At 43.0% G+C, this 13,145-nt stretch overlaps 1 protein-coding gene across 3 annotated transcripts in view; it reads left to right on the forward strand.

The window, feature by feature from the left end:
- The window catches only part of ubr5 (ubiquitin protein ligase E3 component n-recognin 5), a 111,065-nt gene that overhangs the window by 64,856 nt on the left and 33,064 nt on the right, over window positions 1-13,145 (forward strand). For all 3 annotated transcript variants that reach the window (XM_060900311.1, XM_060900312.1, XM_060900313.1), the window contains exons 35-40: window positions 862-985; window positions 1,071-1,182; window positions 1,279-1,410; window positions 5,616-5,873; window positions 8,337-8,605; window positions 8,792-9,003. In XM_060900311.1, coding sequence (XP_060756294.1) covers window positions 862-985; window positions 1,071-1,182; window positions 1,279-1,410; window positions 5,616-5,873; window positions 8,337-8,605; window positions 8,792-9,003 — 1,107 coding nt within the window. The remainder of the gene's footprint in view (window positions 1-861; window positions 986-1,070; window positions 1,183-1,278; window positions 1,411-5,615; window positions 5,874-8,336; window positions 8,606-8,791; window positions 9,004-13,145) is intronic.

Here is a 13,145-nt window from a genome sequence, read left to right on the forward strand (position 1 = left end):
ACGGCTGCTCCAGTCATGCTCTCCATACTGTGTACTCTGCCGTTACTGCTCGGCTCAGGCAATTACTAAAACCCGGGGCGGAACAGGATGTCACCAGTTTTGGCAACAACCGCGGGGAGGTCACTGTCCGAGCAATATGTCCCGTTCCATCCTGGGTTTTACCAACAACGCTCGGCTCACACTCCAGGAGGACTGGTGCAACTGAACTCGCTTTAAAATAAATGCTTTCCTTTTCTTTGTTTTATTTTACTTTAATTGTTGGTACTGCACCCTCTTTCGATACTGGCTTAGAGCCAACGCTTCTCAACAGATCAGAGGTCTCGTACGAGTCTTCAGTAAAATGTGCAGAGCAGAGGAGAGACCACTTCGTAGGCGCCCAATGTGCCCGTGAACAACTTGCAAAACGCGTCCAAATCTTTGCAGTTTGAACATTCTTGGGCCATGAATGCAACGTAAATCCACCTTCTGTCGTGTTGCTGCACTGGCCAGCAACACATCTATGTGGCATGGTGATAAATTAGCTCAAAATGGAGGATCGGAGTTGCAGTCAGCTCTGTGTTTTAGTATAGCGGAAATGGCGATGAGGCCGATAGACTTCCTGCTGTGACGTTACGGACGTCAAGGTCATTCACTCAGACCGCTACTTATATAAATCACTTAATCGTAAAAATTAATATATTAGATTTATTGTTAACGCTTAAAACGATTCCTGTGCCATTCTTGAGGTCTCAAGGCATTTATAAACGAAAGTGAGGCCATGGTTCTGCGTATCTGCTTTAAAATCTTAAAATGTAAAGCTATTTCACCTATTGTCTCCATTTAGTATTTGACTATAACTGTGTTTATTTCTTTCTTGTCCAGTTCCAGCCAATCAGCTTCCTCTTACATCATCAGGAACCCTCAACCACGACGCAGCAGCCAATCCCAGACCGCACGTGGACGAGACGAGGAACAGGACGACATTGTGTCTGCTGATGTCGAGGAGGTCAGGAACCCATCCACACAAACATGCGTATTTTTTTTTTTAAACTTGATGCTTTGTGCTAATAACTGATCCTGGGTGTGTTCAGGTGGAGGTGGTGGAGGGGGTCGCTGGGGAGGAAGATCACCACGACGACCAGGAGGAGCAGGGGGAAGAGCCTGCAGAAGCTGAGGGACAGCATGATGAACACGATGAGGACGGTAAAGATCTGATATTTTAATTTTGGATCCGTAAAAAACACAGAGCTGCACATTTAGATTTCGTCCCTTGCTTTTTTTTCGTACGTTTTTTTTCAGGAAGTGACATGGAGCTCGATCTGTTAGCTGCTGCTGAGACGGAGAGCGACAGCGAAAGTAACCATAGCAACCAGGACAATGCGAGCGGGCGCCGCAGTGTCGTCACTGCAGCGACAGCAGGTTCTGAAGCAGGTACCAAATGCAAAATTGCTTAAAAGTGAATGAAACCAAATAACAGGTTAGCATGATGTGAATTTCATAATGCTAACTGCCGCCTGTATTTTTGGATGAAATATTAGATGCTTTAATTTAAATAACCTTTGACCTTGAACGCACATCTTGAGAAAGTGGGGTGAAGCCTGTGTAATGACTTTGTGTTCATACTTATTTATAAATAGTATTTTGATGTTTTAAAAATAAATCAGATGTGTTTTCCCACCTGCTTTTACATACTTGTTCCCCTTGTATGAACCACTAGTTTTCTTTAGTGTTTAGTTCAATGGACACTTTCTCATTTACAGGAAGTAGGGTGTCCCTGGCATTTCCTTTGTTTGGTATGAGCTCCTCTTTCCTTTGTTGCGTTTTTTTGTCGGGTCCAGTATGAAGTGTGCACACCGTTTTATCTGACGACTTTGCAGGAACCTCATTTCCGCACCACCTGATTGGAGTTTACATGCTTAACAATCCAGTCAGGAAGTGCTGAAACAGAACCATTCGGATGTTCCTAACAACAAACCCTATTAACCTTAATTTGCTGTAATTTCCAGTCTATAAGTTGTACAGTATAAGGCAGAATACGTGTTGCTTTGTTGTTTCATTAATCTACCAGGCTTTTATATTTCACGCAATGCTTAAAGCAGATACGCAGAACCTTTTATTTTTAAATACATTTCTGAGTGGATAGTATGGCCATCCTTGACTCTTGTATGCTGCATAAATGGGAATTTAAATATATTTTTGAGAGTTAAAATCGAGCGCAAAGTTGGCATTCGAGCTGCCCCGCTGAGCCAGCCAGCCCTGAGTGTGTGACATCACAGCGGTAACCGGTTTTAAGGCCGAGGCCTTTGACAGCTATAGACCAAAGTCATATAAATTAAAAAAAAAAAAAATTGTTGAAAGTAAGAAATACCATTACCGACTTGCTCAACTAAGACTGATTTGACTTCATTGATTGTGGGTTGACTCTCATTAAAACAGGATAGGTGTTATAACTTGTACATGCATGCATTTTCACTGATAAAACGTAAAAGGCTAATTAAATACTCAGATGAACTGAGACAATCACATTCTGAAGCAAATTAAATAATCTTACACCGCTAACTTGCACACAATACAAGTTACATGTATTCATCTAAATGCAGGTAAACAACGTGTTTTTGTTGTTTTATATCCAAATGAGAGTCGGAGCTTACCCATCTGTGTTCTCACTTCTTGAAGGCCGATCTTGTGGCTGATTGTTTTGAAACCATCTGACTTTCAGTTGTTCGTTCAGTTCTCTGTTCATTCGCTTCTTCCATGTAAGGGCGAGATGGCAGCAATATGCAGTTTAGAAATAAGACGGCTGCTCCACTCATTCTCTCCATACTGTGTACTCTGCCATTACTGCTCGGCTCAGGCAATTACTAAAACCTGGGACGGAACGGGAGGTCACTGGTTTTAGCAACAACTGCGGGGAGGTTATTGCCCGAGCGATATGTCCCGTTCCATCCTGGGTTTTAGCAACAACCCTCGGCTCACAGTCCAGGAGGACTGGTGCAACTGAACTCACTTTAAAATAAATAAATAAATACTTTTTACTTTAATTGTTGATACTGCACCCTCTTCCAATATGGGCTTATAGCCAACGCTCCTCAACAGATCAGAGGTCTCGTACGAGTCTTCAGTAAAATGTGCAGAGCAGAGGAGAGACCACTTCGTAGGCACCCAGTGTGCCCGTGAACTTCTCGCAAAATGCATCCAAATCTTTGCAGTTTGAACATTCTTGGGCCATGAATGCAACGTAAATCCACCTTCTGTCGTGTTGCTGCACCGGCCAGCAACACATCTACGTGGCATGGTGATAAATTAGCTCAAACTGGAGGATCGGAGTTGCAGTCAGCTCTGTGTTTTAGTATAGCGGAAATGGCGATGAGACCGATAGACTTCCTGCTGTGACGTTACGGACATTAAAGTCATTCACTCAGACCGCTACCTATATAAATCACTTTAATTGTGAAAATGACTATATTAGATTTATTGTTAACGCTTAAAACTATTCCTGTGCCATTCTTGAGGTCTCAAGGCATTTATAAACGAAAGTGAGGCCATGGCTCTGCGTATATGCTTTAACAAAGGCTAGGTAGTTTTTAAGTTCTTTTTACTAAACTGTTTTTTTCAAAAAATTATGTTCAAGCAGAGGATGGTGTGATACAGCCAGGTTTGGTGTGGAGTTAATGGTGCCGTCCCAGAGAGGACACTGGAGACCATCATGTGCATTTTAAATCGTTTGTTTTGCATCTACCGTACAAGTCACTGTTTAAAATATTACTATAAAAATGATGGCGTATTACAACACATACGTTAATATCACCCTTGGCAGCTGAAACTACTGTAGGCTGCAGTTCATACAAAATTCAGGCTTTCGTCTAAACGGGGGAACAGGGGCGCTGCGCCCTCTTACTCTCGGCGTGCGCCCCCTTACCGACTCCGTGAAAACATCCCAGCAACACCACGTGACAATGTGTCTGATCATCAAATATGTTATAATTACTCCAGAAATATTCCAATCATAGTAGATACACCGCCAGACGGTGCTAAAACAATCTGAATTGGCGTTTTCCAGACTGAGGCGCCATGTTGTTTAGTTGTTTACTTGTCGCGGCTGCTCTCATGAGATTTGACATGGGTTACATACAAGGTCAGCTGACTTGTAGAGCGAGATTTCTCGAGACTGAATGACCTTTCACCCACCGGCGCGGGAGCTTTTGACAGAAGTAGTTCGCGAGTTGTTTTTGTTGACACTTGGGCATTTAAAGATGTCATCCCGCGGCACGAAGCGGAAGAAAGCCAAAGACTGTCCGGGGCAGAAGAAGATTACTTCTTTCTTTTGCAATGTTGACAGACAATTTGTTACAATTTCTCTCTCCGATAGCCTCAGAATGTCCCATTGGAGCATTTTTCAAAGGCTTTGCACGGCGGGGGGGGACAACCGGCACCATCCGCTTCGCTCCCTCGCCATGGTGAGCGCCCTCATACTAAATTTTTCTAGAAAAAACCCTGAAAATTTATCCACTCCTGGCCAGTCTGATGAGAGAATTGAACTTTGTACCAAAGCAGAGCTGAAGTTTGATTTACCCAAGTACAGGATGTGATCTGCTAGTAATGACCCCTGTCCTTCCAAGCACCTAGTTATTTGATTTGCCTTCAAACGCCTTGTGTAAACGGATAAAGTGCATGATGTACGCTGATTTTTAGATGACTTAGAAATCACTGGACACACAGTGCTGTAATTTGGTGGACAGGCATTTCTAGAGAATCCGAAAGCTCGGAGTGTTAGTTTGACCTGAATTTATGAAGTCGGTGTTTGGTAATTGGAGTATTTTTCTGAATACAAGTAGTAATGTGAATAAAGTTTCTCTTATAGTCTGGAAAATACAGTAACTAACTCTTCTTTCTGATATTTTGAATGCTGCATGTTTTGCTGTGATTTCAATCCAAATTACAGAAAATTTCTGTATGGGACTTTTAAAGCAGTATCTTAAATTTTAAAGCTATTGTTTGTGTTGTTACTAATCAGAAAAGAGTGTTTTAATTTTAACGAATTAACTGCCTACTTTGCTGACTTTTATTTTATTTAATTTCCTTTCCTTTCCCCGTCTTCCTCCAATTTTCTGCGTAATTTAGATGTGGCCATCGGAGAGGTCTCTCTGATCGCAAGACAGCTACGAACTAGGGAGGGTGAAACACCCTCTGAGGAAAGTGTGATCCACCACTTCCATATGCATGAGCTCACAGACAGACACCAGTGATTGGTTAGCATTGCTGTAATTGACAGAGGAGAGTGAGTATGCTGTCACGCCACTCCTCCCTGAGAGCACAGACCACTTTAGCTCTCATGAGCTCCTGGCTATGGGTAGCCACCACTCGGGAGCCAATTTGCTGATTTGAAGAATGGGACCTTAACAAGACATTGGTCACCAGTTCTTTTTTGGCATTTTTGATGCATTGTGTGTCGTTTTGGTGGTAGTAGTGCTAACATGGGACACACACTTGTCTGAAATCACCCCATGTATTGCTGTGCAATGTTGGCTTTTTATTAGTGCCTTGGATATTCAGTACTAGACCTGTATAACACAAACTCAAATTAATGAATATCGTGATGTTTGAGACTGATTTTGCTTCTGCTTCATGTCCTGAAGGTGCCAGCAGTGTGCCTGCCTTCTTCTCCGAGGACGACTCCCAGTCAAACGACTCAAGTGACTCGGACAGCAGCAGCAGTCAGAGTGATGACGCCGATCAAGAGACGTACCTGCTGGATGAACCGCTCGAGAGAACTACAGGCTCTGCTCATGCCAACAGCGCTGCTCAGGCCCCACGCTCCATGCAGTGGGCAGTGCGCACCACTCCCAGCCAGCGTGCAGCTGGTGGTGCCCCCACTAGCTCCTCCACTCCTGCAGGTAGGTGGCATTTACTCTCGTTCTGTTTTCAGCATTCACATTACAAAGAGATGTATAATGAACCCACGGAGCATTCAGTCTGGAGGGTGAAGGTTTCAGAGTGGATAATGGTTAATTTAGACTGGACCGCATCATCAAGACGACTTTAACCCCCTAAGTGCTTTCACAATGGTCACTGCACCCTTTCCCCCTTGGATGATGATAGTACAAGTCCTGACAATGAAAACTTATCATTGAAACCCACGTCAGGAACATTCGGAATTTGTCGAGTTTAAATTTCCCGCCAAGGGAGTCCCAATACCAACGTCGCCATTATTTAGCTGGCTTTCGTGTGACATCAGGAGTGTGAGTGGTTTTACCTGCGGTTTTTCCACTTGCGTCCACATGGTGTAGCTTCCGTCCGACTCTCTGCTAGATCACATTCATTTTGATGGAGACTTGCGACCGAACACGACATAGAAAGAGAAGCAAATCGTTAAACTGCTGTCTACGACTGTTTATGGAGAAGAAAAAAGGGAAAGCGCCCAGAAAGCGATGTATCACTGCTGGGTGCAGCAAATGCTGCACCAGCTGGGAGGGAGTGGCCCTGTTCCTTTTCCCGAAAGATCAAGGTAATAAGTAATTAGTTAAGACTTTGCTACAATGAACTGCAAAGCATTTTGTTTCCAACATGCTACATTACTCCTAACTTAAGGAATTCATCTTCAACTTCCAGTCATCCAAAGGCGCATTTACTGACTGGGCGATCTACTGCTGGTGATAAACTATGCACAGCCACGAAAAAGTTGAACTGAAGACTGTCAGCTGTAGCTGTACTCGGCTAGCATATCATCTTAGGGTTTTTTTTTTTTAAAGTCTATTCCAATTCTAAGAATGTTTTGGAAAGTTTAGCATTCCATATTTGCAAGTCAGTCATCATGATCGTCCTCGGGTTCATCATTGTCACAGTCACTGACCCCGCTCTTATCGGACAATTCTGGCTCGAATCGGTATGGTTCGATACCGCTCACTTCTTCCCTATCGCGGGCCACTACTACTTCTGGCAGTATGTCATCAACTTGAACTGACGAAAAACTACTAAGACTTGAAGTTCGTCCCTCACTAATTTCCTGCTCGCTTTGGTCGCTCGTATTGTTCGTGGCTGACACATACCTGTGACGTCATACGACTCCCGTCCGCTACTTCCGGTTGCTTGGCGGCAGTTCTAAAAGGGCTAAATTTACTCAGCTTTTGTCTGTGAATATATCCACTACCGTGCGGTTTTAGAGAATCGTTGCCTCTGTCCAAGGACTCAATAAACCTCGCCGTATTTAACTGCTGTTCTGTTTTAGTGCAAAAAAAAAAACACGTTTCTACTTCTCCGCCTTTAAGTTATTGAAAACATTGACTTCTTTTGGCCATTCTGATGTGTTATTTACCAGCTGGGAGGTCTGTATCGTGAAATACCATGACCGAGGTCTTGAAAGTACTGATCGAGGCCCTCTGGGCCGAGGTCACGGTATTTCACCATACGGACAGACCTTAAGCTGGTAAATAATATATTTATTTTTTTCTTTACCAAATTCTAACAGAAAACGAGAACGCCCGAAAGGAAAAACCGAGCCGCCATTTTGAATCCTCATTCATGGCTGTAATGCAAATTGATTCCTCCTCGGTATACAAGTGCACTTCCATGGCAGGAAAAAAGTACATTTTGCCGCCTACTGTATGTAGTCCCCTATTTATACAAAATTTAGCCATTCAGGATTCAGCCATGTTTTTGCTCGGCGTTAGCAACAGTTAGAGGTTTTTAGCTTTCTCCTGAAATGTTTTCTTTTATTTCTTCTTCCTCAGGGTAGTAAAACTCGCTTTCGCTGTGAAGACTGTCGTTATCACTATCCATGCTGTAAAATTAATGCTATTCTCCTGAGAAATGCTGGCAAAAATTTACAAGATTTTTGATAATCTTATAAATAAATCTTATAAATGTCGACACAATTCTACTATGTTTATTGTTGTGAACGAGTGAGTCGCCAGAGGTCTGTAACTGGGGTCCGTACCGTAGGATACGGACCCGCTCGCCAGCCAATCAGAGCGCAGGATTTGATGGAAACCGCACCGTGAAAAAAAAAATAATAAATTGATTTATTTTTGTAGTGTAAAATATACTTCAAGTGTAATGCAGGGCTTTGCTTGCGCTCTCTCTCTGTCTTTTTTTTTTTTTTTTTTAAACTGGTTCAAGCTTGTTAAAGCTTAAGTGTTGAGCCATTTCAATTTTCACTGCTTATTTTTTGCGTGATTTGAGTAAAGCAGTGTTTGGTCTTGAAACTTCTATTCAGCTTTCAGACATTACATTCCTAAAAGCTTTAAGAACCAACAGGAGGTTTTTAATATGCATTATAAATGAAACCTGTTTCACCTGTTGAATGTGTTTCACTGGAACTATATGGATTCACATATCTAAATGTTCCTGACTGTCTATAGCGAGCTCTGCAGGCCTCATCTACATCGACCCATCCAATTTGCGCCGCAGCAGCGCCATCAGCACCAGTGCAGCAGCGGCAGCTGCGGCCCTGGAGGCCAGCAACTCCAGCAGCTACCTGACATCTGCCAGCAGCCTGGCAAGAGCCTACAGCATTGTCATCCGGCAGATTTCTGACCTCATGAGCCTTATCCCCAAATACAACCACCTGGTTTACTCACAGTACCCCGCTGCAGTGAAACTCACCTATCAGGATGCAGTCAACCTACAGGTAAGAGCATTGGTAAAGTATATTAGAGCCACAAAAAAACGAATAAATATCAGAACAAGAAAAGGGGGAAATTGCAAACAAATCAACGCTGTCCATTTTAGATCGGTGTTCTTCATTCAACAAAAGGTTCAAATTTCAAAGCACTTTGTCCTGACAGTTGATGATCTTTTATATTTGGTCTTCCAGAACTATGTGGAGGAGAAGCTGGTCCCAACGTGGAACTGGATGGTGTCCATCATGGACTCAACAGAGGCTCAGTTACGCTACGGCTCGGCTCTGTCCTCTGCGGGAGATCCTGGGCACCCAAGCCACCCGCTGCATGCCTCGCAGCACTCCGGCCGCAGGGAGCGTATGACTGCGCGTGAGGAGGCCAGCCTGCGAGCAATGGACGGACGCAGGTCAATCAGTGAACATTACTGCTGCTCGTGGTGTTGTTTCGCAAATAAATGTTTTCATCTATTAGATTTATAACCTTACAGGAGTGGACAGTTCGTAAATTAATTATCTAGCTCACCAGGCAAGTGAACGTTCTGTTGTGCAGTTGGATCAAAGTGCAAGCTAATGTAATTTGGAGTACTTGAATCCTTTGGAAGGGTAACTTTATGTAGCCTTATTCTGTCCTAATAACATCTGGGGTGACCGAGGTATTCTTTGCGCTTTCAGCAAAACTACAGATTTTTTTTTTCCTGTACACTATGATATAACGTGAAGGAGTTATTTGACTATGGTTAGCATTATCATTTTTCAGGTTACTTTGTGTCGGTAGGTTGATTTGGTTTGCTATAGGCGAGTCATTATCCATCTTGACGCGGATTTTACAAACAAGACAACACCCAGAATGGGGGGGGGGGCAAAACATAAATGTTGCATCTATATCTGTGCAATATTGCAGTAACTTGTTCATTTGAGTAATGGCTGGCTGCTGGAGCAAAGCTATTTTTATACGGCTTTGCTTTGCACGTTGGAACTAATAATATAATATACCTTCGTCCAGAGGGAAGAAGCTGAAACTCAGTGTGCGAAGTATTGAAATTGAAAACCGAAAAAAATTATTTATACACTACCGTTCAAAAGTTTGGGGTCACTTTGAAATGTCCTCATTTTTGAAAGAAAAGCACTGTTCTTTTCAATGAAGATCACTTTAAACTAATCAGAAATCCACTCTATACATTGCTAATGTGCTAAATGACTATTCTAGCTGCAAATGTCTGGTTTTTGGTGCAATATCTCCATAGGTGTATAGAGGCCCATTTCCAGCAACTATCACTCCAGTGTTCTAATGGTACAATGTGTTTGCTCATTGCCTCAGAAGGCTAATGGATGATTAGAAAACCCTTGTACAATCATGTTAGCACAGCTGAAAACAGTTTAGCTCTTTAGAGAAGCTATAAAACTGACCTTCCTTTGAGCAGATTGAGTTTCTGGAGCATCACATTTGTGGGGTCGATTAAATGCTCAAAATGGCCAGAAAAATGTCTTGACTCTATTTTCTATTCATTTTACAACTTATGGTGGTAAATAAAAGTGTGACTTTTCATGGAAAACACAAAATTGTCTGGGTGACCCCAAACTTTTGAACGGTAGTGTAAGTCTTTGACCTGTATTACATTCAAAGCAGTACAACAGCACATTTGATGTCTCATAATTATTTTTTAATAAGCACACTTCAGTTTTGCTTCTCAACACGTTTCAAAGTTGGGACGGTCGAGCGTTTATCACATCATATTGCCGTTCCGTCTCATAAGACTGAAGACGTCAAGCAAGGAAGCATTTCAGGGATTATTTTCTCTCATTCTTAGTTTCAAAATTCTCCACACATTCTGCATTGCGGACAGGCACCCCCTTCTTCCTCAGCCATGTCTTTTGTAATGTGTGCAGAATGTGGTTTTGCATTGTGGTGTTGAAATATCCCTGGAAAAGGTGCTGTCTTGAAGGCAGCATACATCGCTCCAAAATTTCAGTGTACTTTTCTGCATTAAAGGTCATAGGCAGTGGTCGGAGGTGAAACGTGGAATATCAACTTTGTCTCGAAGAATGACCCAAAAAGTGAATTCAATCTTTTGGTGTCTAATTTGCACCCTAAAATTGAATAAAACGGTTAAAATATACTGTTTTGCCCAATTTCCAAAGGTTTGTTTACAGCTCACTTATGCGCACTTTCACCGCCAGGCGACCATCGTCGTGACGTCATTTAAGCCAAACAGACTGGGAGCAGCTCTGTGTTTACCTGCGAACCGAGCACATGTGTACGGACTTTGGTCGTGAGAGGTTGTGTAAAACGTCTGATGGCGATTTTGAAGTCAGAACTCTCCAAATTGAATATCGAGAGGTGAAACCATACATGTCTGAACCTATGGCCGTTGCGAAGCAGTCAGTGAATGTGGCTCACTGGTTTGACCGTGCAGCCTAGGAATCGGACAGCGACTCGGCCGACTCTGATCGCGGTGACCCCGGACCTCAAAAAGACTCGCGCCCAAAAGATTTATCCTGGTAGTTATGATAAATTCTTACTTTCTTCGTAATACTAAATAAGAGCCCTTTTGAAGAATAATTAAACCGCCCTCCCTAGTGGATATGGGTAACGATTACTTGACAGTGCGCCGGTAGGCCACATTAGCCTGCCGTCAGCGGCATTATACTACTTATGGCCGACTCTAAGCGAGGAAATATCCCTTTGTCTCATTTCCACAATGATTGTACAGGATCCCTCAGGATTCTTGACTTGTCAGTTGCAAGCAAAAGTAAAAATGTTTACCTCTAATCATCTCCTTTTTGCTTGAGCGTTGCTGCTCCGTTTCTTCTTTGACTGATTTTGTTTCACGCGCACAATCCACTCTCTCTGCCTCGTCTCCTCTTCCAGAAAAAAACAACCCTCTGGCTTCACATGCACAATCCACTCTCTCTGTCTCGTCTCCTCTTCCGGAAAAAAACAACCCTCTGGCTTCATGTGCACAATCCACTCTCTCCGCCTCTCCTCCTCTTTCGGAAAAAAACCCCCAACCCTCTGGCTTCATGCGCACAATCCACTCTCTCCGCCTCTCCTCCTCTTTCGGAAAAAAACCCCCAACCCTCTGGCTTCACGCGCACAATCCACTCTCTCCGCCTCGTCTCCTCTTTCGGAAAAAGCCAACCCACTCGCTCCGCCTCTTCTTTTTCGGAAAAAGCTAACCCTCTCGCTCCGCCTCTTCTCCTTTTCCGGAAAAAGCCAACCCTCTCGCTCCGCCTCTTCTCTTTTGGAAAAAGCAAACCAACTCGCTCTGCCTCTTCTCCTCCTTCCAGAAAAAGCCAATGCACTCTGTCTTCTCTCTCGGAAAAAGGTAAAAACTTCTTCCTGAGCCGGTCCCGTTGTTACAGTTCACTGCACAACAATAAGGCATGGTTTTTCTTTGGAAATTCCCAAACGGCAATGCAGGTAAACTGAAGTGGACTCAACTCGAGCGGTTTGTTTGTCTTGAATGACGTCATGTGCCAAGTGGTCAGGAAAATCTGCCGAACAGAAATTCGCCGTGATCCGCACTAACCAGTTTTAATTATTACTTATTAACAATACTTCTTGGGACCAGAAGTAAATTACAGAGGGTTTTTTAGCATATAAAGTTTCAAATGTGCTTAAATTGAAAAACGTTGTCTATGAGCTTTAATGCTGCCATCACAGTGTTTTTTGCCTTGGGCAAGGGCACTGACACAACCCCATACCATGACACACCCTGGCTTTTGGACTTGTTGCTGGTAAATGCCTGGATGGTTGTTTTCATCTTAGGTCTGGAGCACACTGTGTCCATTTCTTAAAAAAAAAAAAAAAAAAACACCTGGAATACAGAGTCATCTGACAGTACATGCTTCCACTGGATAATGGTCCATCCCAGATGCCTTCAAGCCCTGAGAAGTTGACAGTGCTTCTGTACACAGTTAATATAAGGCTTCCTTTTTGCACAGTAAAGTTTTAACTGGCATTTGTGGATGTCATTCTGTATTGTAGTGCCTGATTTAAAGGTTTGCGAAAGTAATCCCGAGCTCATGTTGTATCAGCTGTAGATGAATGACGGTTCTTGATGCTGTGCCATTCAAGGGATCGGAGATCACAGGTGTTCAGCTTAGGCTTGAGCCCTTTACGCACCAAAATTCCTCTGTATTCCTTGAATTGTTTCATGATCTTATGCACCATGGAGGGTGAAATGTATCCAAATCCCTTCATATCATTCTTTGAGGAACATTGTTTTTATACATTTCAATAATTTTCTCATGTATTTGTTAACAAACTGGGGAGCCTTGGCCCATCTTTGCTCCTCAAAGACTAGGCCTTTCCTGGATGCTGCTTTTGTACCAAATCCTGATTACAATAGCCTGTTGACATCACCGGTTTCAAGTCACACAGTTATTGCCCCATCCCAACTTTTTTTTTTTTTGGGAATGTGTTGCAGGCCTGAAATGCAGGAATGTGGATGTATGAAGCCGAAAATGAAATACAGTAGACTGGACAAAACATGAAATATCTTCGTTTCATACTGTATGAAATGAAATCCAAGCCAAAGTAAATTTA

This window comes from Neoarius graeffei, chromosome 19, assembly GCF_027579695.1.
Source record: "Neoarius graeffei isolate fNeoGra1 chromosome 19, fNeoGra1.pri, whole genome shotgun sequence".
Lineage (NCBI taxonomy): Eukaryota > Metazoa > Chordata > Actinopteri > Siluriformes > Ariidae > Neoarius > Neoarius graeffei.